The following is a 25558-nucleotide window of genomic DNA, read 5'->3' on the forward strand; positions in this document are numbered from 1 at the left end:
ATATATAATATTGAACGCGATGTAATACCTGAGGGCCTAAAAGTCGGACACAATGGCGAGGTCGGCGAGTTAATCTAGTTTGTTCGCCGGCTGCGGCGAGGGTGCTCGAGCGCTGAGAGGCCCAGCACAAATAGCCCCACATTTCTTCCTACAGACCACTCGAGGAGACAGCCGATATCGCTCGAACTCTCCACCTTTATGAGACAGGGTACCGGAAAACCTGTGTCACCGCGCCCGTTCTCGCGTTTCATCACGAGTTTTTTACGGTTTATTTCGGTTTACTCAAAGTTTAAAAATTCGAAATTAGTAGGTATTTTAAATTGGTACGTGATACTGTCAACTTGTGCGCGGCAATACGAACAATTAATTAGTCGTTACATTGTATTAGAGCAGCGCAGTGGTACGAGTAAAGTGGCTATTAAGTACATTGGGCCATCTGCAATGCACGATGCGGGTGCAACTTAAGAATGAATAAACATCTGAATACCTTCAGAAGCTACCAGTGGCGGAGCGTCCATAGAACTCGATTCCCATCGGCTTGTCTGATGTTCAGGCTCTTGGGCCATTGCCTTTAAACTTATGAAGAAAAAGAAGGGCAACTCAGCTACGGCTTGCCTACGAACAATCTAGACGCGCCGCCACTGGAAGCTACCTACAAACACGTCGGCAGTTCAAAATCAAATAATTCGAAACCTTTCGCTAACTAATTTCAAAAGTACAGTTCAGTCTGGAAGAAATCATGAAACTTGTCATGCACATAGCTTATGTAACAACACGCCAAATGGTTAACGAAAACAACAAGACACGTGGTTACGTTCTTAACCGATCACTAGCTTTCATAACTTTATATCTATTAGAGCTATACATTTACATACCTATAAGAGAGTCTATCTCAATGGGCGTGACATTTTGGTTTTGATTAATTGCAGTTCATTTCAACATCCATTCTCGAAAGTCCTAATGATATATCGTTCATACCCAAATATGATGTGAGAGACTGATGGGTTGGAATGAAAGTGCTTCGAATGTCAAATATTATGGAACGTATTTTCACACACACAGTCAATCTTAGGCAATATCTACGAATATTCCATTTGTTTCAATAAAATTTGTCCGCCTCCAAGTCGTAGTAGCCGTAATAGTAGACCTATTAATAATAATAAATATATTCAGTACGTCATTAAGCAAGGAAACTGTATGTGACTGAAACCTGAAATAATTTAGTGATTGGCGTATAGTTTCGTTACCATTTGACTCCATTATTTTGATAATCGTCTGGTAAATGTAGACCGACCGGTATTATATGTATACAGCGAGATTATTAGGAGCGGTATTTAAATTGTACAATTTGTGATGGTTTCGATATATAATATGATACAATCGCCCACTTTTGTTGGTGCGCCTCAAATGCGAGCCAGGTCATAAGGCATCACGTCACAATATGAGTTGCGCAGTGTGGTGGAAGATGCATCGTAGTGGGAGGCGCAAATCACCAACCAAAGTTGCGTTGCCGTCACTGGTGTGAGAAAAGTCTAAATGCAAGCTCTAAAAATACTTAAACAATTTATAGACCTAGTAGGTACTCCTTTGGTTATAGTCATTTTTGGCCTTTGGGCTTCAAAAAAATTTGGCCTTCCCGTAGAAAACGTCAACATCCACTCGACCAAAATGTATGATACGGCCAAAAAATTTTTTGTGATTTCGGAGTTGGTCCCATAGAAAAAGTTGTTCAGTATGGGCTTACCTAATCACCTCGCACGATATGGCTAACGGTCCAAAAATGACCCTGTATAATTTCTTCATTGCTTTCTAAGAAATTATACAACCAACAACAAATTTCAAGTGTCAATTTCTATCCTCTTATGAAATAGATATTATGTAATACGCACCCAAGTCTTTGTTTTCGCAATGTTAAGGAGTTATTGTTTCGAGGTTGAGCCAACACGTTTTAGTCGCAAATTAAAGTCACACAAAACGAACCATACGTTGAAGTACTAAAACACAATAGATGCCGTTAAGCCAGCATGAATGTTAAGCCATTCTCCACGACGATTAACTTTCAGCGTACTTCTGACTACCCACTGGGGATTAAGGTCGTGAGTCCGTTATTTATCGACTAGAAAGAAAAAAAACAGGGCAAAGACATTTTGACAGTAAGTTACAGAAGACGTGCTACCTACAACGTGATACGTTTATTAAATAGGTCTAAAGTTTTGTAATTATTAGCAGATACGTTACCACGCCTACTACGTTACCAACGACGTTACGAACTACGTTACCAACACTAAATAACTGAAAAGATGTCAGTCAAACATAACTTGGTTAAAAAATCATAACTGGTGGCTATTTGACTTAATTGAAACCATTGACTAAGTGAGGCTACTTTACCGAAAACCGCAATAAAGTGTGATTAGCAATTTAGATTAGAGTAAATTGGTTATGTCTCAAGTGTAATGGGTGTGGAGTTGATCGGGTGTCGTGGTGGAAGACGAGCTCGGGCCATTACGGCTTTGCGGCGGCAGTTGTGATTGATGACGCCAATTCGCCACTTGTCCGGGCCCGCGACGCGCGTCGCTTACCGGCCGGCTCCGCCCGCACTCTACCCGACAAACTGCGAGGATTTTTCAGTCTATTATTTACAAGGCGTACGAACTGTTAACTTGAACACGTTAGTATATTAAAAAAAAATGTTAATGCGTTATATTTTTTAATTCTAGAGTTTAGTTAGAATACCTGCACTTGTGATAAATTCATAATTGCTGATGCAGCGTTACTGCTGCAGCATTGCAGCAACGGGAAACGAGCGAGATCACTGTCATTATCAGTGTACTTCCATAAGTAAATAACGATTGTACGATCTAATCGCGATAGCAATGAGAGCTGCAACAATAGCTATGTCACATAGCCTAATATGTGACGTAACCTTAACGTTATAATATATGTAGAAAAACAGCTTATTATATAATGTCAGATCTAGTAAAGATAAACATGACTTTGCCGTGTAGGTTTAGAAAAGATGATTTTCTTATTTGTAGAGAGGTATGGATATTTTTTATCAACTCAGTAAAGTATTAAAGAGGCACTTCAATATACGTCACTTATTTATATAACGGGGCTCAGGGTAGTGGGTTAGGACTAAAAAAACATGGTTTCTTTGGTTGGTAAAATAATAATCTGGGATACAGTGGCCAACAGATATATCGGGGCGGCCTAACTATCTGAAAACGCTTTTATGGCTCCTCTACACGATGGGTCAGCGCGGGCCACTCCAAGGGACGCATTTATGCGTTAGAGGGAGCAAGTGATATTGTTATCTCATTCTACCGCAAGGCTGCGTCCCTTGGAGTGGCTGGCGTTGGCCCATTGTATAGAGGAGCCATTACAATAGTAGCGTGTTCAGATTATTTTCGAGCATTTTGGCCGCTCTGATATATATGATGGCTATATACTGTACATTGCCTAACTATTTATAATTTTAAGCATTTTAACTAACTTACCTACACAAAAAATAACGAGTGATTCACAAGCTCTACCTAATAACATAACATAATTATAATATTATAATTAATAGAAATAGGCTCGATGATAACTCCTCTCGTTTCCTCTGTAATTACGTAGAGTATTAACTGAATCAAAAGAAGAGTATTTATTTCATAAAACAAAAGCTCGGCTCAGCAGTTTTCTCGATCTTGCAGAAGCTTGTAGTAGGGTATACCTATATATTTAATTAAGTAAGTATCTGAAACAACCCTCTAGCATTAAATGTTGTACGCTTTAATCTAATTGCTTACCGTGTAGCGCTTTTGTAATTTAACCTTCAAGTCAGATAATGAGTTCTTTTGGTATTTATCAATTACTACACAGGTAATATATACGCGATGTAATTTCCCGGGTAAGCATATAAATTAATTAACACTTTGTCAGCACCTGCTCTGTACGTTTCACAATGTACCAGAGTTAATCCAACTTTACACGTTCGCAAGAGACACAAACTTTCCTAACAAATTGGGACACACAATCAGATGTGTCGAGGGTCGGTGTTCACATTGTATTATTAGAATGAGATCGGAGTTACTTAATCACTACACAAACTTCCTGTTCGTACGGTGTAATATATCAGCGTGTTGAGCATTAGAGCATGTAATGGTGGTAATGTAGTGAATGAAGTTTAAGACGGCAACATTTATGCAAAGCGGTTGAATGGGCAAGCGATCGATCACAGAGCGCGGCTGGCGCCGGGCGCGAGCTCGGCAGAACGCGTTATCTCCAGCAAGGCGACGTGTGGGTGCCACGCGCAGCTCGATCACGCTTAAAAAGATTAACATGTTACCCGCAGATTGATGTTTCCCAAAACTGACGGCTGAGATTTATTACAAAAATATTACACGCCGTTCAATTAATACACAGTAAATCTGGCCCTACCAGCTTTCCGAGTGCGTATCTACCACAGCGGGAACGGCTTACGGCCTATTGGTGCTTGAAATTAGCCATCACAGTCGACTCATTAGGCATCGCGCTCGCACTTTTTGGTGGCGTGAAATGTCTAATGATACGGCTCAAGGGCGTAGTAAGTAGGTACTAAGGTGTAGGTAACCTTATTTATTAGGGAGATCGTTCTTTATTTGTCATGTCTTGAAAGTTCAGAATCTACGTAGTAACGTTAGGCAGTAATTTTTTTAAGTTGTACAAATTTGGTATATTTTGGGTACTAAATTGTCATATTATCTATCCTACTACGGTACCAGGGAGCATGACATGACAAAGGATGCGGCATTGCTAAAACCCCTAAAAACAATAAATCTACGAACCTTTCAAGATGAAATGTCCTCCATAATGACCTCATTTTAGATATTTCGAGAGCACTTCTGTGCCGCGCTTATTCTTTTGGATGTCCGCAACAAAGCCCGACCATTTTCATATGCAAATTAATGGCACTAATTAAAAAGGTTTTCACTGAATTATTTATGGCATAACAACACCTTGACGTTATTAATTTGGAAATATTTTTATATTTTGTATTTTTGTCTATTGTGGACAATACATAGCAAGCTAAGTACGATTTTGTTTTGATAGATATGATATACGTGAATTACAAATTATTGCCACGCAGCAATGCTGCTGGTGGGCGAAAATGGTATTTCTACTTAAGATTTGATTAGCATGAAATATTTATGTAAAAATTTAGCAAGAAATCTAAAGCAACCGACAGAATTACGTTACCTACCTTCCCAACATCAAACAAGTGGAACGCGAGGCCGTTGCCTGCATTCAGAAATGGAATGACACCCAAAAATTCAGTAGACAACTTCATCAGTCACCGTATGTAATCATGTACTTAGGTCTAAAAAAACTTATACGCACCGCTGTAATTGTCATGTTTATTCAAATAATAAATAAATTAATAAACTTTCTCTCATAACCGTATCACTGTATTTGTATCATTAAATTAAACTCATGTTTTGACGAGACATCAAGGTCTGTGATGGGAAATGAGGGACAATCACAAAGCTCTTGCGTGTCATGGCTGTGATTGATGTCCGTCCCGGCTCTTTGTAAGTCGCTTGCGCAACTGAATAGGGTAGGCGTGCGGAAACATTTATGAATACCTAGGTTCTAGACACATGTGCTTAGCATATCGTGTTAAATAATCCTTAAATTACTGTTCAGATCTTTTAACAGGTGCGTCTTTATAAAAAACCGGGCAAGTGCGAGTCGGACTCGCGCACGAAGGGTTCCGTACCATAATGCAAAAAAAAAAACAAAAAAAAAGCAAAAAAAAAACGGTCACCCATCCAAGTACTGACCACTCCCGACGTTGCTTAACTTTGGTCAAAAATCACGTTTGTTGTATGGGAGCCCCATTTAAATCTTTATTTTATTCTGTTTTTAGTATTTGTTGTTATAGCGGCAACAGAAATACATTATCTGTGGAAATTTCAACTGTCTAGCTATCACGGTTCGTGAGATACAGCCTGGTGACAGACAGACGGACGGACGGACGGACGGACGGACGGACGGACAGCGAAGTCTTAGTAATAGGGTCCCGTTTTACCCTTTGGGTACGGAACCCTAAAAAATACCTAGTTACTTATTATACTTAATACTTTTATGTCGAACTCTTAAAAATAGTTACATTGGCCGCCAGAGGCCACTTGAAAAGCTTACTTGAAATGTTCGTGTTATCGTTGTCTGGAACTTCATCAAATACAAGTACCAAGTAAAGTTGACGAAATACAAAGTACGCCGATCTTGTCAAAACTTCGAGAGATTGGCTCACTTTACGAGTATATTTCGTCAACCTTAAATATCTAAGCTTGAATGATAATTAATAATTATATTCGTCGAGGAAACAAAATTAGGTATGCCTGAAATTTTAGCAAATTATGATTCGTCAGAGTTTCATAGTGAAGAGGAACCGGATTGAAACCGCGGGAGGTAACGTTGCTCATCTAGTTGACAAACGCTTTTAATTCTAACTCTAATTGCAAGGGGCAATCTAATCGTTCAGTAAAATTTGTCAAGTTTTGTTGGGCCGTATTTTGCCAGAAGAAAGATTGCAAATTTCATTTACAACTGTCGCATTGTTGTCGTGTTTATATTTCATTTAAATCAGATGTATACCTATTTGAACCGGGAGTATTGCGACTCAAAGGGTAAGGGAAGCGGAACTTCTAAAAAAACCGGGCAAGTGCGAGTCGGACTCGCGCACGAAGGGTTCCGACCCATAAAGCAAAAAAAACCGGAAATAAATGCAAAAAGAAAACGGTCACCCATCCAAGTACTGACCACGCCCGACGTTGCTTAACTTTGGTCAAAAATCACGTTTGCTGTATGGGAGCCCCACTTAAATCTTTATTTTATTCTATTTTTAGTATTTGTTGTTATAGCGGCAACAGAAATACATCATCTGTGAAAATTTCAACTGTCTAGCTATCACGATACGTGAGATACAGCCTGGTGACAGACAGACGGACAGACGGACGGACGGACAGCGAAGTCTTAGTAATAGGGTCCCGTTTTACCCTTTGGGTACGGAACCCTAAAAATTATGATATTATTGGCAGATGTTACTCATTCAAGTTTTTGGTAGGAAGGCTATACATACAACAAAATAATTATAGATTTTGTTTAAAATAATTAGTATAAAATAGTCCGAATGTGTATAATTCAGATTAAATAAGATGACATTCGAAACGTTTAATATAGGTCAGGTAAAATGAAATTAACAAGCCAATTCGAGTTTTAGTTATTCGATCTGTTTCTAATATGATATTGACAGACATCCGTAAGTCATTCAGTAAGTGAGTGGCATTCAAACGACCCAATTTGTACTTGTCATTTGGGATTAATGTTAAGACTTGTTTAACATGTAACACCTCTGGTGTTGCAGCAGTCTATAGGCTACAGTTACTGATCAGGCGGGCCTTATGCTTGTTTGCCACCGATGTGGTATTAAAAAATATGTTGGGTAAACGACATACGCGCAATACCAAATGATTGCTTTAAAAACTGTCTTCAAGAATATCATGACATTCATGACAGAGAACTGTTCTTTCAGATTTGTGATGATACGAATAGTAACTATCACAGTGTTCGATGCCGAAACACGCAGTCTTTTATAGAATACCTATAAATGGTAAAATAGGATGCTATTTTGCCATTTACTGTATTCTTTCGATGTTACGTCATGTATATGATAGCAAATAACGTATTAGTTATGTCGTAGTTATTACGTAGTAACTCAGTAATAAAAGCTGACCCGGTAAGCCCGAGGGGAACGATTTTCAATATCGTCCACCAATGAACACATTTACTTAATTCTTTTCTTGTGTATATATTCGATTTTGTTCACATGGCAAATACTTGTTAAATAAAAGAAATATATTTGTTTCAGGTAAAACCAATGTTTGACTCAATTGGGCCGATTTGCACCGCGCCAAAAACATGAGACGGGTAAGTCACTAAGATTTCTAGAAAACATTTCTTTTAATCATAATTAATTTGTTTATTTTTTTAGTTTATAATAGGGTGTAATCTAATCTAATTTTATTACATGTTTAATAGTAATTTTGACGTGTTTGTTCATAATTAATGTACATGTTTTCTGTTAAACTGCGACGCTAATCATGAACAATATTTTCAATATATTTTTTTTACACTTATCGCCCTGTGATTCGCCGCAGTCTTCTATACATTACATTACAGTTCCTCGATTAGGCTCCATTTCCCAAGCGGATCATTCACTTGTATTGTAACCCTCAAAGGGAATCAGTTCGCTGCACTGACTTGAGTTGTAATGTCGATATATTTATTACATTCAAATGTTAACACTCAGTCTCCTCCTATGAACATCCCACAAACCGTAACTGCCACTGCAGTCACTTTAATATAAGTAATTATGACTTTGTTAGAAAGAAAAAATGGATGATTGTTAAGCTTTATGAATAAAGTGGTTAGTATGGATGGATTTAAACAATCAACGATGTTTATTTCGATCTAAACAGTGGCCGCGGGCACGGGAGAAGGGTGTGTCAGGATGAGCAGGCGCGTGGGGCGGTGCGCGAGCGCTTGCGCGCGGCGGCGGCGGGAGGCGTGACGCGCAGGTGCGGCGCGTCCCGTCCGCGCCCGCGCCCGTCCCGCGCCCGCCCCGTGCGCGTGATGCGAGCGGACCTCGCCGCGCTTCACGCGTGGCTCGTCTGCTGCGCGGCTGCGCTCTCCGCTCACAAGTACAGCACGCGCGTCGTGAGGACTAAGTATGGCCCCCTGCGGGGTATCGTCGTGCACTCGCATCCGCAGGTCGAAGCTTATCTTGGAGTGCCATATGCCACACCACCACTTGGTAGCCTTAGGTGAGTTTGAGTTACTTCATTGTTTTATTTTGTTTGTTGTAAAGTATTCTGAACAGTTTTTTCACATATTAGGTAGTTGATTCCAAGTAATGGATAGTTAGTACCTACCTACGACCCACGCATACCTACTGAAATGATAAGGAAAGGTCCAATAACTCACAAGAACACCAGGAATGGAGGGTACATGAGGTATTTGTCGGCAGATACATGCCGCCGGTGACCCCATCCCAGTGGCGCACGACTCGGCTGGCGGACGCGTCGGGCCCGGCGTGCCCACAGGTGCCGCCCGCCGCGGCGCCGCGCGAGGAGGCGCTGCTGCTGCACCCGCGCGCGCGCATCCGGCAGCTCGAGCGCCTGCTGCCACTGCTGGCCAACCAGAGCGAGGATTGTCTCTACGTCAACATTTATGTTCCTGTGAATGGTAAGTAATATTATTTTCACCACACCAGCTCGGAAAGGTTTAGTTTGCACTTCAAAAACTGATAGCAAAGTTGCATTTTATTCACATGTGAGGCAAAGTAATCAAATGCAAATTTTGAGTTGTTTTCTTATGTTTTCTGGTAGAATTGACTTTTAAATGATGATTTTGGATGATAAATATTTAATAACATTCATTTGGTTTTTATTTGGTTTGATTTTGTTTGATATTTTACATTTAATATTTGCTTCGGGTTGGTATGGTGAAAAATTTTGTGTTTCACTGGGGGACAAATTTTGTTTAACCCTCGTTCTTTGAAACCCTCGCAACGCTCAAGATTCCATTTTTCGAACCACTCGCTACGCTCGTGGTGCAATTTTGGAATCTTTCGCCTACTCGGGTATCAATATTAGCACGAGCGGTTAAACAACAACTTTGCCCCCTTGTAAAACAAATAACTATTAAGGTTTATTGCTGCAGACAGTATACAGATCTCCTATTATATATACAGTATTGGAGCTGTACTTGTTCCGGGTCCTTATCACATTCAAGGCCAAGAACCCGACGTCGGGTCCACTGTTCGTAGCGACTACGCGCGCCATCCAGCGAAACCGTAGCTACGCGCTACGAGCGTAACCCGTAGCACTTAGTGGCAATGAATGTGTTAAAGAACCACTTTGTTGTCTGTCCGTCCGTCTCTCTGTCTGTCTGCCGCGACCGCGAACGCGTAGGTATCATATGGAAGTCTACCCTTCCTTGAAGTAGTATATAGGTATATATTAATTTATTAAAAGGCTGATCTGAATTGTTACCGTTAAGCATATCTGTGTTCGAACAAACTAGTTAATTAAAATATTCTAATAAAGTTTCAAATTTCACCCAATAGGCAGAAGTTGCGAATAAATGGAATTAATATCGTGTTTATCAAGAAAGGGGTATTGAAACGCTCGCTTATCAAGTATTAAAGAGGATTCATTGTTAACTTTGCTGAAACGCGGTGCGGCGATGCGTAAACACAGAGTTCAGAATTTGTTTGTATCGATTACTGCTCTAGAACGTATAACTCGGGATTAAGCCATGACACGACACGCCTCGCGGCTATTGAAAACTTGGAAAGTTAACCCCGCAAGGCGTTAAGAGCAATGTATGCAACGCACGGCTACCCATAGAATTTCATACGAAGTTGTCGTCTTTTATCGTAGCAATTTTCAACTGCAGGTCAAGATGCGTGCAAGAAACGCTTTTTACTGAAATGCCAATTCGCGCGCTTTAACTGGTAGGTGTTAGATATAATAGCAATTGAAGCACGAACACTGAAAGATATAAACGCGTTTATTTGTTTTATTATGCAATAAACTCCACGAGTGCCAACGTGAAAATTCTTACTTTATAATTCACCCAAGATCTGTTTTAATGAGTGTTTTAATGAACTTATTATACGCAGATTCCTTCTGTGTCACCTGTTGTTTAGAGTGGGACAATAATAAAGCATAATGGGTCTGACGTCGTTTGTTGACGAGTTATGGTGATGATGGCTGGCGAGCGATCGTTAATCTGTGCTGGGTGCTTGTGCTTTATTCAGTTTATTTCCCCGCTAATTCAACGTCCGTTAACCACTGATTTATAAATATGCACGGATTTGCGAACATCTGTACTAATGTGAGTATTTTCCGACGTGTATATGTACAGTCAGCAGCAATTAATATGTTCCTGTGCGGGCGAGGTGATCAAAATAATCTTGACGTGATTTTATTGTTAAGAAAATAAGAGCGCGTCAAGGTAATTATGAATGTCTCGCCCGCTTAGGAACTTCTGCTGCTGTCTGTACAGCGTAAATAATTCTGAACCTATCTAGTAACATCACGGCTATATCTATCTATTAGAATTTTCGTAATTCGGATACTTGCAATTTCTTGTGATGGGGATTAATTACGTAGTAAGGGTTTTGCTGTCATTGTACATACCGTGGAAGGCCTATAACATAAGAAAATAATTAAACTGTAGGCTGTACTTCTGAAACTGACAAACATTTAATTGGCGTCTTTAGAAAATTGCTTCCAATAATGTCCTTTATAAGGTCGTTTCTCAAAAAGTTGGCACCGCCAGGTTAACGTTAACGTTTTTCAAAAATTTTGCATTTTCGCATTTTTTTTTATTGGGATCGTTAAAAGGCAACTTTAACTATTAGAAAATGTGGAAGGGAAGCAATTCCTTCAATTAGTTTAGGAGATATAGGCGTTTGAAATTCAGGTTAATGATATCAAGGACAGGTGAAAGATATTTTGTCTCCAGGTTATCGATAGTAGAAGCAGGTTATCGAGAAATAAGTACAAATTCCAATGAAAATATTGACAGGTTATCGAGAGGCGTCATTAACCTGTGTCCGTTGCCGTTAACCTGGTTTCTTGTCATCGTTCACCTGTAATGAGTGTCATCCACCTGTCCACCACATCATTTTCAATGCCTTCTAAATATAATCGAAAAATGTGTCATCTTCTGTAAAAAGGGACCTTATTGTCCACCACGATGATTAAAATTTTGGATTCTGACCCACCTCACCTTCGATTCGATTCCCAATTTAACAACAAGTTTCTGTGAATAAGTAAACATTCAATCTTACTGTCTATTCACCCTGGCAGTACCTAGTGGAACTCAGGTTTGGTGCAACATAGGCACATGCAGTTTTGGTCATCCAACTCGTCTTGGTGAGCACTTGGGAGAGCAGAACTCAAGATAGAGCTGATGCTGGACCATCGCAGTACCTAGTGGAACTCAGGTTTGATGCAACATAGACACACGCTGTTTTGGTCATTCGACACGTCTTCATGAGGACTTGGGAGGGCAGTACCCAAGATAGAGCTGATGCTGAACCCTCGCAGTACCTAGTGGAACTCAGGTTTGGTGCAACATAGACACACGCTGTTTTGGTCATTCGACACGTCTTGATGAGGACTTGGGAGGGCAGTACCCAAGATACAGCTGATGCTGAACCCTCGCAGCACCTAGTGGAACTCAGGTTTGGTGCAACATAGACACACGCTGTTTTGGTCATTCGACACGTCTTGATGAGGACTTGGGAGGGCAGTACCCAAGATACAGCTGATGCTGAACCCTCGCAGCACCTAGTGGAACTCAGGTTTGGTGCAACATAGACACATGCTGTTTTGGTCATCCAACACGTCTTGATGAGCACTTGGAAGAGCAGTACCCAAGATAGAGCTGATACTGAACCCTCGCAGCACCTAGTGGAACTCAGGTTTGGTGCAACATAGACACACACTGTTTTGGTCATCCAACACGTCTTGATGAGCACTTGAGAGAGCAGTACCCCAGATAGAGCTGATGCTGAACCCTCGCAGTACCTAGTGGAATTCAGTTTTGGTGCAACATAGACACACGCTGTTCTGGTCATTCGACACGTCTTGATGAGGACTTGGGAGGGCAGTACCCAAGATACAGCTGATGCTGAACCCTCGCAGTACCTAGTGGAACTCAGGTTTGGTGCAACATAGACACACGATGTTTTGGTCATCCAACACGTCTTGATGAACACTTGGAAAAGTGGTTACTAAGATAGAGCTGATGCTGAACCCTCGCAGTACCTAGTGGAACTCAGGTTTGGTGCAACATAGACACACGCTGTTTTGGTCATTCGACACGTCTTGATGAGCACTTGGGAAAGCAGTACCCAAGATAGAGCTGATGCTGAACCCTCGCAGTACCTACTGGAACTCAGGTTTGATGCAACATAGACACATGCTGTTTTGGTCATTCGACACGTCTTGATGAGCACTTGGGAGCGCAGTACCCAAGATAGAGCTGATGTTGAACCCTCGCAGTACCTAGTGGAACTCAGGTTTGGTGCAAGGTCAGGTCAGGTTAGGTCCGGGTTCAGGTTCAGATAAGAGCCGGGATCCAGGTCCAGGTCCGACTCCGGGTTTGAGTCTAGGTCCGGGTCCGAGTCACAGTCCGGGCCCGAGTCTGGGTCCGGGTCCCAGCCCCAGTCCCAATCCAAGTCAAAATCTAAATCGCCAAACGTGTACTATGCATCGTTGAAGAGTTCTGTTCTAATCATCATCAGCAGTTCCACTTCATCAAATGCGACAGTTTTTAATGAAAATGCTTGATTTTCTGATGTAAATCCAAAAGTCACTATACGCATGCCTTTAAGGTTTGAGGAGTTCCCTCGATTCCTCATGGATCCCATCATCAGAACTCGAGATTGACAAAAATGCAGCTTATAAACTTATCTTGCTTAACAAACATAACGAAGAGGACAAATCGCCAAACGTGAACTATGCATCGTTGAAGAGTTCCGTTCTGATCTTCATCAGCAGTTCCACTTCATCCAATGTCACTTTTGTGAATGTATATGCTTGATTTGTAAATAAAAACACAAAAATCACTATATGTATGCCTTTAAGATTTGAGGAGTTCCCTCGATTCCTCATGGATCCCATCATCAGAACTCGAGATTGACAAAAATGCAGCTTATAAACTTATCTTGCTTAACAAACATAACGAAGAGGACAAATCGCCAAACGTGAACTATGCGTCGTTGAAGAGTTTCGTTCTGATCTTCATCAGCAGTTCCACTTCATCCAATGTCACTTTTGTGAATGTATATGCTTGATTTGTAAATAAAAACACAAAAATCACTATATGTATGCCTTTAAGATTTGAGGAGTTCCCTCGATTCTTCATAGATTCCATCATCAGAACTGGGTTTTGACAAGAACGGGACTAATCTGCATATACTTATACTTTTTACAAAACATTTTAATATATGTCTAAAACTAAAAACGCTCATAAGGTACCTTTTCCCGTGGGACGTCACAAATCTAGTTTGAGTATATGTAACGTGGATTTTAAATAATTATCGATCACCTGTCATATGGCAGGTGAAGGACGCTTCGTTCACCTGCCATTGCATCATTCACCTGACTTTTTTGGACAGGTTAACGAGACTTAAGACAAAAGTACAAAAATTTCAATAATATGCAGTTTTAACAGACAGGATAGTTTTTATTCCTAAATTAACACACAAAAGCGATATAACCGCTATATAATTATATAGTTACGAGTATTAGTTGTGGTATCAGTGACATTAACCTGCCGCAAAATCTCATCCACCTGGCAGTTTTAGCCAGGTGGACGATATGCAGGTGATGGGGAAAATGGCAGTTATATCGCGAATACACAAAATGTATTAGCTTGATGAACTCCATACTTAGGCATATAAAACTAAACTATTGTTTACGTTACATATCTTGATAGTAATGCGATAGGTTACATAATTAGCAAGATATCGACTCCAGGATAAAGAGTACTTACCCATTACAAACTCCAATTTCCGATACTTTGTCGTTTGTGTTTTATTTGCGAAGCACAATAACCACGTCTTCGTCCTACCAGGTGATAGCTGATGAGTGACGGCTTCAGCTCGTGCGGAGTGAGACGGGAAAGGTGCGGTGGGGGTTATACAATCGTCGTGAATGTGACGCGCCAGGTGACTGTTAAGAATTGCCTTGGACAAACTTTGAAGCCGAATAACTTAAAATATAAGTATAATATTGTTATGCGATAGTAATACTTTAAAACTTAAGGATATATGTTAATAAAATACGGTAATGCCGTTAAATTAAGTTAATATTTTGTGTGGTTTTCATAGCTCGGAACATCAGTACCTCGCGTTGGGACACGGCAGGTTAACGGATAAACGTAGTTACAATTTTTTTTTTTGTAATCAATATTTATTAAATTTTTTTCAAAGTATTAGGCCTCTGTGTAAAAAGTCTCTCTAAATATGTATTAATTTTTTATATATAAAAATAGTACATAACGAAAAAAAAGTTCTAACATAAACCTATTTACAGGTGGCGGTGCCAACTTTTTGAGAAACGACCATAAAAACGTTAATGTTTTTCTGTGTGTGTAGTAATTTACCCTTTAAAATTAAACCTACATATTATAAGTGGTGTTAAGAGCACTCTGTCTATATTATGTTAATAATTAATGATGATAATGCATTGCAAGCATCAGTTATAAATAAAGGGTGTACTGCCATCTCGCCGAAATATTTTTCGCCTAATTTCACTTCCCAACCAACTTATTGCAGTACTTTTAGTTGGCAAACCAATGCTTAGCATATTATTATTTAGCATAATTTTTATTTGACCACAATTTTATTTAGCAGATGTTCATTTTACCACGATTTATTTAGAAAAATAGTCACTAAGCAAATGTTTTATTATACCTAACTATTTATTGTTACATAACGTTTGCCAAAATTGAAACTTCGCATACTTTTTATTTGATCACAATTTTATTTAGTAGATGTTCATTTTACCAAAATTCATTAAGACAAATAGTCACTGAGCAAATGTTTCAACTTAGCTAACTCTTAATTGTCAAAAAACGTTTGCTTTATTTATACTTACTTTTCATAATATATTTTGATGGCTATTTGACCTGTTGGTGGCTTTTTTTTTAACAAACGTATCTACATATTTCCATGGACGGGTGCCACTACGCTAATAGATTTGATGACTGTACCAACATGTTTTAGGTTAGATGACTGCAATCCCCAAGAAAACGAACTGTTGCCAGAAAAGTGGGTTAGGTTAGGTTAGAACTGCGACCCCACGAAAACAAACTGTTGCCTCAAAGGTGGGTTAAGTTAGAACTGCGACCCCCGAGAAAACGAACTGTTGCCAGAAAAGTGGGTTAGGTTACGGTAGAACTGCGATCCCACGAAAACAAACTGTTGCCAGAAAAGTGGGTTAGGTTAGGTTAGAACTGCGACCCCACGAAAACAAATTGTTACCTGAAAGGTGGGTTAGGTTAGGTTAGAACTGCGACCCCCGAGAAAACGAACTGTTGCCAGAAAAGTGGGTTAGGTTAGGTTAGAACTGCGACCCCACGAAAACAAACTGTTGCCTGAAAGGTGGGTTAGGTTAGAACTGCGACCCCCAAGAAAACGAACTGTTGCCAGAAAAGTGGGTTAGGTTAGGTTAGAACTGCAACCCCGAAGAAAACGAACTGTTGCCAGAAAAGTGGCTTAGGTTAGGTTAGAACTGCGTCCCCACGAAAACAAACTGTTGCCTGAAAGGTGGGTTAGGTTAGATTAGAACTGCGACCCCCAAGAAAACGAACTGTTGGCAGAAAAGTGGGTTAGGTTAGGTTAGAACAGCGACCCTACGAAAACAAACTGTTGCCTGAAATGTGGGTTAGGTGAGGTTAGAACTACCACCCCCAAGAAAACGAACTGTTGCCAGAAAAGTGGGTTAGGTTAGATTAGAACTGCAACCCCCAAGAAAACGAACTGTTGCCAGAAAATTGGGTTAGGTTAGGTTAGAACAGCAACCCCCAAGAAAACGAGCTGTTGCCAGAAAAGTGGGTTAGGTTAGGTCAGAACTGCGACCCCACGAAAACAAACTGTTGCCTGAAAGGTGGGTTAGGTTAGGTTAGAACTGCGACCCCCAAGAAAACGAACTGTTGCCAGAAAAGTGGGTTAGGTTAGGTAAGAATTGCGACCCCACGAAAACAAACTGTTGCCAGAAATGTAGTAAACAAAATTACTACCTCCATCATTGAACTGCACATCTCGAAAAAACTACCTACGTAACGAAATAAAATGCTACTGTAATTTGTACCATGAGTAGTTGAGTACTATATTATTAGGGTATTTAGTAGTATGCATCACAATATTAGGCGAAAAATAATTTATGCCTATCAATACATTCGACATAACAATAAAAGACATTTTGAAACATGACCAACTAAATATTTTGCCATACAATAATATTGTAAATAATCATTTGCGACATGTTATATATGCGAAACATTGGTTTGCCATCTGATAGTTTTGCCAAATGATACTATGGGAAAAATAGTTTGGGAAGTGATAATTTGCCATACAATTTTCGGCCACATATTAGTAAACCTAAATAAAGGTAGAGTGATTTTTAGTTGAAGTTTAATTTTAAATGATGCTGAGTGGTTTGGATCTCTACCATTTAATTATGTATTTAAATCTCTCAGACATTTTTGATTAAGCTTTATGTAGGTACTTATATACTTAAAGTGAAAGTAAAGTAAAGTAAAATTTTATTTTAGAAATCAGGCCATTACATAAATTATCAGTTTTGTGGATCACACTAGGCTAAGCCTGTCCCGTGGCTCCACGTTTACGCATTATGTTAAGAGCGATTAAATATGCAGTATAGTACCGGTAATACATTACATTTTTAAACTTATATCTAGTGATATATGCAATAGATATAAGTTTAACCCCCCCCCCCCCTTGATAATAAGATTAGATAAGATACCGAAGACAAAAAATGCTTACGTAGAAACTAATTACCGTAATGACCCTTAATTAGTTAGTTTGTGTCGCCGAAGGCAACCTGACGTGACCCCTACCCCAAGAAAATAAGATAAGATAAGGTAACGAAGACAAATAAAGCCCACTAAGATACTAAAATGACATAAACAAACCGATTAAGGGACAAATAAATCCCATGGAGATAATAAAGTGACACAAGCAAACCGAATAATTGTCACGTACGCTAGGTCAAGTCTTCCGCCTGCTCTGCTATTATTATTTTAAAAAGTTAAAGAGAAAATGTCAACACTCGTACTTTTTTGGAAAGCTGAGGAACTCATTTCTGTATTTTGTACGCAAAGTGTCATACTTTTTTTCGTGCCTTAAAATGTTACAAAGTTTGCAGAAGATTACAAATAATTGTGACTTCAAATCCTTTTTTTTTGAAAATTTTGGAAAGTTTTGGCAATCTTTTTTTATTTCACGTAATCAGTAGTTTATTGGCTATTAAATGAATGTTTCTTTTAATTCCAAATTTGAGTAGTTTTTTCATAATTACCACGTTTTAGTCGAAAGGCGGGTTTTTTTAAACAAAAACCTAAAAACTCAAATAACTTGAAAACCAATGAGTTTTGACCCCTGGTTGACTGGACTTAAATCAATGCAAATGACCCATAGAATAATCCCTTTCAAGGACTACAGCGAATTTCCAACCAACCTGTATATACAGCATCGACTTAATGGTTAAATAGGTATATATTATATTTAATTATGGAAATTTGGGGCTTTGAAGCAATGGGAACAGCGTTTTAATTAGTGTTAATTAATTTCACCCTATCAAGTTTATATGTAACACATACTTCTCAAACCAAAATCAATGTGAAAGTGTTATTAAATATATTTTGTAACATTTTGTTAAACCTCACTTCATTTTTAGCCCATGTTTAACTTTAATGTTGGATTTATAATACAACATATATCTTAATACTTGTACGACTCAACGCACGTTGATTTTTACCTTAAGCGTTATTTAATAACATGTCAAGATTGATTATCATTTTTTTAAAGCTAATAAACGAGGTATATAGTACATAACTGCAATAAATGTACTTGACGACCGGTCTGGCCTAGTGGTTAGTGACCCTGCCTATGAAGCCGATGGTCCCGGGTTCAAATCCTGGTAAGGGCATTTATTTGTATTATGATACAGATATTTGTTCCTGAGTCATGGTTGTTTTCTATGTATTTAAGTATTTTTATATTATATATATCGTTGTCTGAGTACCCACAACACAAGCCTTCTTGAGCTTACCGTGGGGCTTAGTCAATTTGTGTAAAATGTCCTATAAAATTTATTTAGTACATATAAAAAATGCATCATTTTGAGACAGTCTCGCACAATCATCAAAGGTGGAAGCGTCTCCGGCGGAAGGCATCGAGGCCTCAATTCCGTAGTGCATTGCAGTGCATCCTACCCCTGCAAGCAGTGCGGAAGTGAGGCTGAGACACCTTGTGGCGACACCTCAAGACAGCAGGAAGATGAACATCCAGATTTGGTATCTTGGCTAGTATTGAAAAGCAAGCTGATATAAACAGTGACATACGAGTATGTGTAAGATTATTAAAATAAAACACCGGGTAATAGTATCCGGCAATTAGTTATATTTATGTATATATTTATTATTTAATGCCCAATGCATGATGGTACAAACAGTGAACATAATAACTTAAGGCATTATCTTCCAGTCAACTACTGGGCTAAATTTGTAAAGTAAAAAAAACTTCCTTATTTTAAAATATAGAAGGTAAAATATGAAGATATAAGAACAACTAAACATTAGATTTCTCTAGCCTTAATAAGGTTTATTTTTGAACTGGTAAAAGATTTTAAAAAGTTGTAAGGTACAGACCTATTTACTTCAACATTTTGTACATAAACGTAGCACCTCAATTACTGTACCTAGAACTACCTATGGGTATATTGCATGTTCGTAGCCTATAACCTAAATAATTATGTATATTGTTAGGCTCCTTATAATTAGTTTTTAATTGAGGGCTGTCACTTGCAAATGGTGTTTCGATTCCGCTAACCGCACGTTCTTTCTTTTATGAGAAATTCGTTATTTTTCCTCAATCCCCGCGCACAATCCCCTTTTTCCCGATGCGAGTTTAATATTTCTCAGGATTAGAAAGAAATTACTTTGTCACCTGCGCGTTTAGAGAGTATATCTTACAATATCAGTTTACCGCCATCAAAGAGTCGCAGAAAGGGTACAAAGGCTTTTTATGGTTGACTTGTTTTTGTTAGAAGAATACATTTCTTACCTTTCTCTCTTATTCTTATTTGAAAGGCTTGTTTGAAGCCCTTTTACTCTAGCGGAAATCTAATAATATTGATGTTGACACATCTGCTCTTAATTCTTTAAATCTCCCTCGTTGGTGTTAAATAATCCGTGTGAATGGGATTTTAAATGATAACGGAAAGGCCTGTATTTTTAGTCACCCCTTGTTTTATCTATGAATAGAAAGTAAAGTAAAGAAAAGTAGGTACTTACTGTAATATACTCGTACCTTAGGGTGTGTGAACTGTAAAGTGAATAAAAACAATGTTGACGTTTCATTATTGAATTCCAATTGTCAGTGCTTTGTGTTTCGTGTGGGATTAGAGTATCTTCTTCAATCTTTTGAGTGTCAGCGTCTAGTCAGTGCTAAGATAAATGGCGTCGCTGCGCAGTTGCGCCAAAGTTGCGTCAAGCAGCAGCCATAGAGTTAACTAGACGCGCTGACACTCGGGAGACGGTAGTGTGGTTAAGTAAAATATTTCTGTTTTCTTAGCAAATGGGTGATAAAAACATTCTAATTGGCAGGTGAAGGCGAGAGCGAGGGCGGTGGGCTGCCATGCCTGGTGTTCGTGCACGGGGAGTCATACGAGTGGAGCTCGGGCAGCGCCTACGACGGAACCACGCTCGCGGCGCACGGAAACATCATTGTAGTCACTATCAACTTTAGGTTAGGTGTATTGGGTAAGTGAACACTTTACGTTTAGACTAAATAATTAGTTTAATTACACAAACGGGTCTACCGCGATAATTGTTTTTACATTAATTTCCGACGTTTCAGCTGAGTTGCATCAGCTGTGGTCACGGAAAGACTCAGCTGAAACGTCGGAATTTAAAATAAAAACCATGAAATTATATCGCAGTAGACCCGTTTGTGTACCTAATAAAATATCTGTACATGACGCAAGAGTTTAAAAGTGTTATAAATAATTAGTTGCGTAACTCGACGGAAAATACTTTAAATACTTGGTTATTTGTCATTTAACTACATTTTTTTTTATTTGTAAATTAATGCTACCGCTAACATGAAAGGTATTTTATAAAGAACTCGGCATTGCAAACCTGCAGCTTTTACCTTCCTAGCTAGCTATAAAATAGAACTATAAACAAGTTTTCTAGCGTTTTTCCCTCGTCAGTTTTGAATCAGAATGCACTCTTCACTTTTTATATAATAGCACTTATTTCTTTATTTAAATTATTTCATCGAATTATGCAAGTATGAACAATTTTATTTATGACCCGTACGAGTAACAGGAAAATCTCGCCTGAGACCTGAGAGGTATTATTTCGCGTGCCATTTGGTTGTCAATTCCAATACAGCTCTGCTTACATGACCGTCACTTCCCATTTTGCTTTTGTTTTCAGCATTTAATATATTTGATAGGTATTGCTCGGAATATTCCTAAATATTTTTTATGCATATTTGTTTTACACGTTTCACAAATAGAATACTCGTACAATTCTAGAAGTAGGTAGGTTATTTTCTACACTGTGTAAAAATAAGGAGGAAGCTTTTATTTCAAGAAGGAATTAAATTCTTGAATCAATTTTACCGAAATAAGGTTTATACTTTGCGTTTCTATCATTCCTTATTAAACAATATAACTTATTCCTACTAACTTTAAGGTAGGCATTTTAAAAGCTGTTTCTGTCTGTTGGTTTCGAGTATAAACACACTTGTTTCTGTTTTACCTGTATTATCTTATAAACATCCAGGTATTCTAGCGGCCCGATTCCAACGATACGTCAGTTAATAGATCTAGAAAAGATATGGATTAGATATGTCAGTGTCAAACAAGTGTCAAAATTGACGTTTCTTCAAACAAATACGTCACTTTTGACACTTGGTTGATACTGACATATCGTTTCAATATCTAGTATTTGACGTATCTCATTGTTCGAATACGGCTAAAGGTATCTTCGAAGCAATCCTTAATGAATACCCTATTACCTACTGAACGCTGAGATTCATTTTAGACCCTGTCCGCACTTATTACCCTTTAGACTAAGGTCAATCAGTCTGTAATAAGAAAAACATATTTCGGTATCTACATATATACTTGTTTCCTTCTTGTTGTAATTGGTTTAATGTCGGTTAAAAAGTCCTCAATAAAGCTTTGTGTGCGAACTCGTCTTGTTTGAGAAGATTTTCAGTGGATTTCTTGGCGTAACTTTGTGGCATTAGTCATCAATCTGACGTATAAAGAGCCCATTTACGGCCTATTTGCTGCTTGAAGCTTTTTATAATAGCCATGAGTGGGTGAATCGAGGCTGCTCGAGTTGAAATGTTGAACGGGCTACTTTATTTAAGCTTGTTTCAAACGTGGCTATAGTTTGGGCCTTCGTAACTTAGCAGTACTTAGGTATGTGTACTATAACAAACTGAAATATTTACTTAATTATAAACTTAACCTTCAAAGCTCGCTTTGAGTTCCATGTGGACATGTCGGACTTATAGGTGGTTCGATTTTCATACAAAATTCAATCAAAGCTCATTAAGTAACTACACACTATTAGTACATAAATATTTCCGCATTTATCTTCCTTCGAATATTCGTTTGCGCGAAATTAACAGGAAAACAATGTTTCATACAGAAATCATGCAAAAATCATAGTTAAATTTTCATCAATTTTACGTATGTGTGTGTCACAAATGTCGTGTACAGATACATTTGCGACGTTGCCATACCATTTCCGACGTTGCCGGGCTGACCACGGCGCGAATTTGGAGTGCCGTCATGTTTAGTGCAATTTTGTTGACACTGACGTTTGACAGGTACTTAATTGACCTAAGCGAGAATAAGTACCCGAAGTTCGTCAGCTTAGCTAAGAACTATCATGGCGTGTTATGCAAACAGTCGCTTTTTTGCTTACAAACGGAAGATTCCCGGTTCGATCCCCAGTCAATTGTATGCTGGAACATAACTTTTTGTATTTTTGTTACATCTAAATTTCGTATTGTTTTTTTATTTTTATTTAATTTTTCTTATTATCATAAATCGATTGATTAAGTATGGTATGGGCTACACGTATTCGTTTATTTTTGACAAAGAAAATTAGAAATTATACTCTACCTAATCTCTCTTATTTTTACAATCAGGACTAGAGATGGGCGGCGGGTAAATACCCGGGGTAGATATGGGGTATTTATCGGGTATTTACCCAATCTACCCGGTATTTACCTTTTCTACCCAAATAAGTGGGTATAAATAAAAGTTGGAAACGGAGTAATAAATTGAATTGAGATAATGTAAATAACAGTTTTTTTGATACTCATGTAGTACTATAAAACGTATAATATTTGTATTGACTAAAAAAATTGACAAATGTTTAATATCTTAATACATACGTTCTACAATGCGTGTGTTTGTCACTCTACTCCTCCTAAACGGCTGGAACGATTAGGATGAGATTTTGTATGTATATTTCAATGGGTTCCTGAAGGGTTGGGAAAAACAATTAAACCCGGTAGGTGGCGCTGCTATCGGTATATAGCCAAATTCGATTTACTGAAACCGATTTGGGTGAAATTTTGTGTATATGACTATTATATATGTATATTTCAACGGGTATCTGGAGTGTTTAAAAAAATTATTGGACCCGGTAGGTGGCGTTGCTGTCGGTATATCACCTAATTTTATTTACTGAAACCAATTTGGATGAAATTTTGAGTATATATTTCAACCGGTACCTACCTGGATTGTTTGAAAACACTATTGGACCCGGTAGGTGGCGCTGCTGTCGGTTTATCACCTAATTTTATTTACTGAAACCGATTTGGATGAAATTTTGTGTAAGTATATTTCAACCGGTACCTGGATTGTTTAAAAACACTGTTGGGTGTTGGCTATATATATACCGATAGCAGTGCCACCTACTGGATCATATTGTGTTTTCAAACAATCTCATCATCATCACCAGCCTACTCTCGTCCACTGTTGGACGTGGGCCTCTCCTATTGCACGCCATTGAGCACGATATGCGGCAACTTTGATCCAGCTCTTGCCAGCCGCCTTGCGAAGATCATCGCTCCATCTAGTCTGAGGGCGTCCTACTCTACGTTTGCCGATGCGCGGTCTCCACTCGAGAACTCGTCTACCCCAACGGTTATCGGTTCTACGGCTAATATGACCGGCCCACTGCCACTTCAGCTTGCTAATCCGGTGGGCTATGTCGACGACTTTAGTTCTCTGACGGATGCCTTAATTTCGAATACAATCCCTCAGAGAGACTCCGAGCATAGCCCTTTCCATAGCTCGCTGAGTGACTTTGAATTTATGGACCGGTCCTATCGTGAGTGTCCACGTTTCTTTTGTCTTCAGACTCTGTGGGATTGACGACGTGAAGACTCGACGCAGCTTCCCATATGCTGCCCAGCTCAGCTGTATCCTTCTATTCGACTCTTTCTCGAAGTTGTTCCTTCCTAACTGCAGTATTTGCCCGAGATTTCGTTGAACATAACTTTCGTGTTGTCCAAATTCATCCGGAGACCTATGCGTTGAGAAGAATCAGCTAGACCGGTCAGCATATGCTCTAAATCCTGCAACGTCTCAGCTATGAAGACGATGTCGTCCGCAAATCGCAAGTGTGAGATGTATTCGCCATTAATGTTAATACCATGTTCCTTCCAGTCGAGCGTTTTAAACATATCCTCCAATGCATTTGTGAACAATTTGGGGGAGATGACATCCCCTTCTCTCACACCACGATGCATGGGGATAGTCTTAGTCTGCTGGTTTTGGACTTTTTGGCTATGGTAGCTGCGTTGTACAGACATCTCAACACTTGGATATATCGCCAGTCGACTTGGCATTGCTGCAGGGAATCCAGAACAGCCCAGACTTCAATGAAGTCAAAGGCTTTCTCATAGTCCACAAATGCTAAGCACAGGGGGCGATTATACTCTTCAGTCTTCTGTATAATCTGCCGCACTGTGAAGATGTGGTTTATGGTGCCGTATCCTCCTCGAGATCCGGCCTGCTCCGGTGGCTGAAATTCGCCGAGTCTTCGTGCTAGGCGGTTCGTGATGACCCTCTAAAACAGTTTGTAGATGTGGCTTAGGAGCGAAATGGGTCGGTAGTTCTTCAATAGGGCCTTATTTCCCTTTTTGAAGAACAGCACGACAACACTCCTACTCCACACCTCTGGAGATCGAAGAGAACGGCGTTAAAGATGTTCTGGAGCTCCTTCAGTGCAGGTTTGCCTCCCGCTTTCAGAAGCTCAATTGTAACGCCGTCCTCGCCTGGGGCTCTTCCATTTTTAAGCTGTCTGAGGGCCATCTCGATTTTGTCAGTGCTGATTTCTGGCAAGTTTTCGGTAAAGTGGCGAATTAATTTGGCTCTCGAATCCTCATTTTCGGGATCTGGTTGAGATCAAACAATCTAGATACACACAATATTTAATCCAAACTGGTTTCAGTAAGTCAAATTTGGCCATATACCTAACGAAAAAATTACTGTATTAAACAATAAATAAAATAAAATGTAGGCATATCAAAACCAAAATATGACAACAATTAAAAAATAGTAGGAAAATAGTAGACAACAACGAAATAAATATATATATATGCAGATAAAATAGTTATACACAAATTAACAAAGAATGTAAATACTACGGTATAAAATAG

At 39.1% G+C, this 25558-nt stretch overlaps 1 protein-coding gene across 1 annotated transcript in view; it reads left to right on the forward strand.

Annotated features, from left to right (window-relative positions):
- Positions 1-25558, forward strand: part of LOC134663641 (neuroligin-1-like) — a 115266-nt gene that overhangs the window by 66733 nt on the left and 22975 nt on the right. Inside the window, exons 2-5 of the mRNA XM_063520063.1 lie at positions 7895-7953; positions 8505-8849; positions 9053-9270; positions 20461-20616. Coding sequence (XP_063376133.1) covers positions 8659-8849; positions 9053-9270; positions 20461-20616 — 565 coding nt within the window. The 5' untranslated portion in view covers positions 7895-7953; positions 8505-8658. The remainder of the gene's footprint in view (positions 1-7894; positions 7954-8504; positions 8850-9052; positions 9271-20460; positions 20617-25558) is intronic.

The sequence above is a fragment of the Cydia fagiglandana genome, chromosome 4, assembly GCF_963556715.1.
Source record: "Cydia fagiglandana chromosome 4, ilCydFagi1.1, whole genome shotgun sequence".
Classification (NCBI taxonomy): Eukaryota; Metazoa; Arthropoda; class Insecta; order Lepidoptera; family Tortricidae; genus Cydia; species Cydia fagiglandana.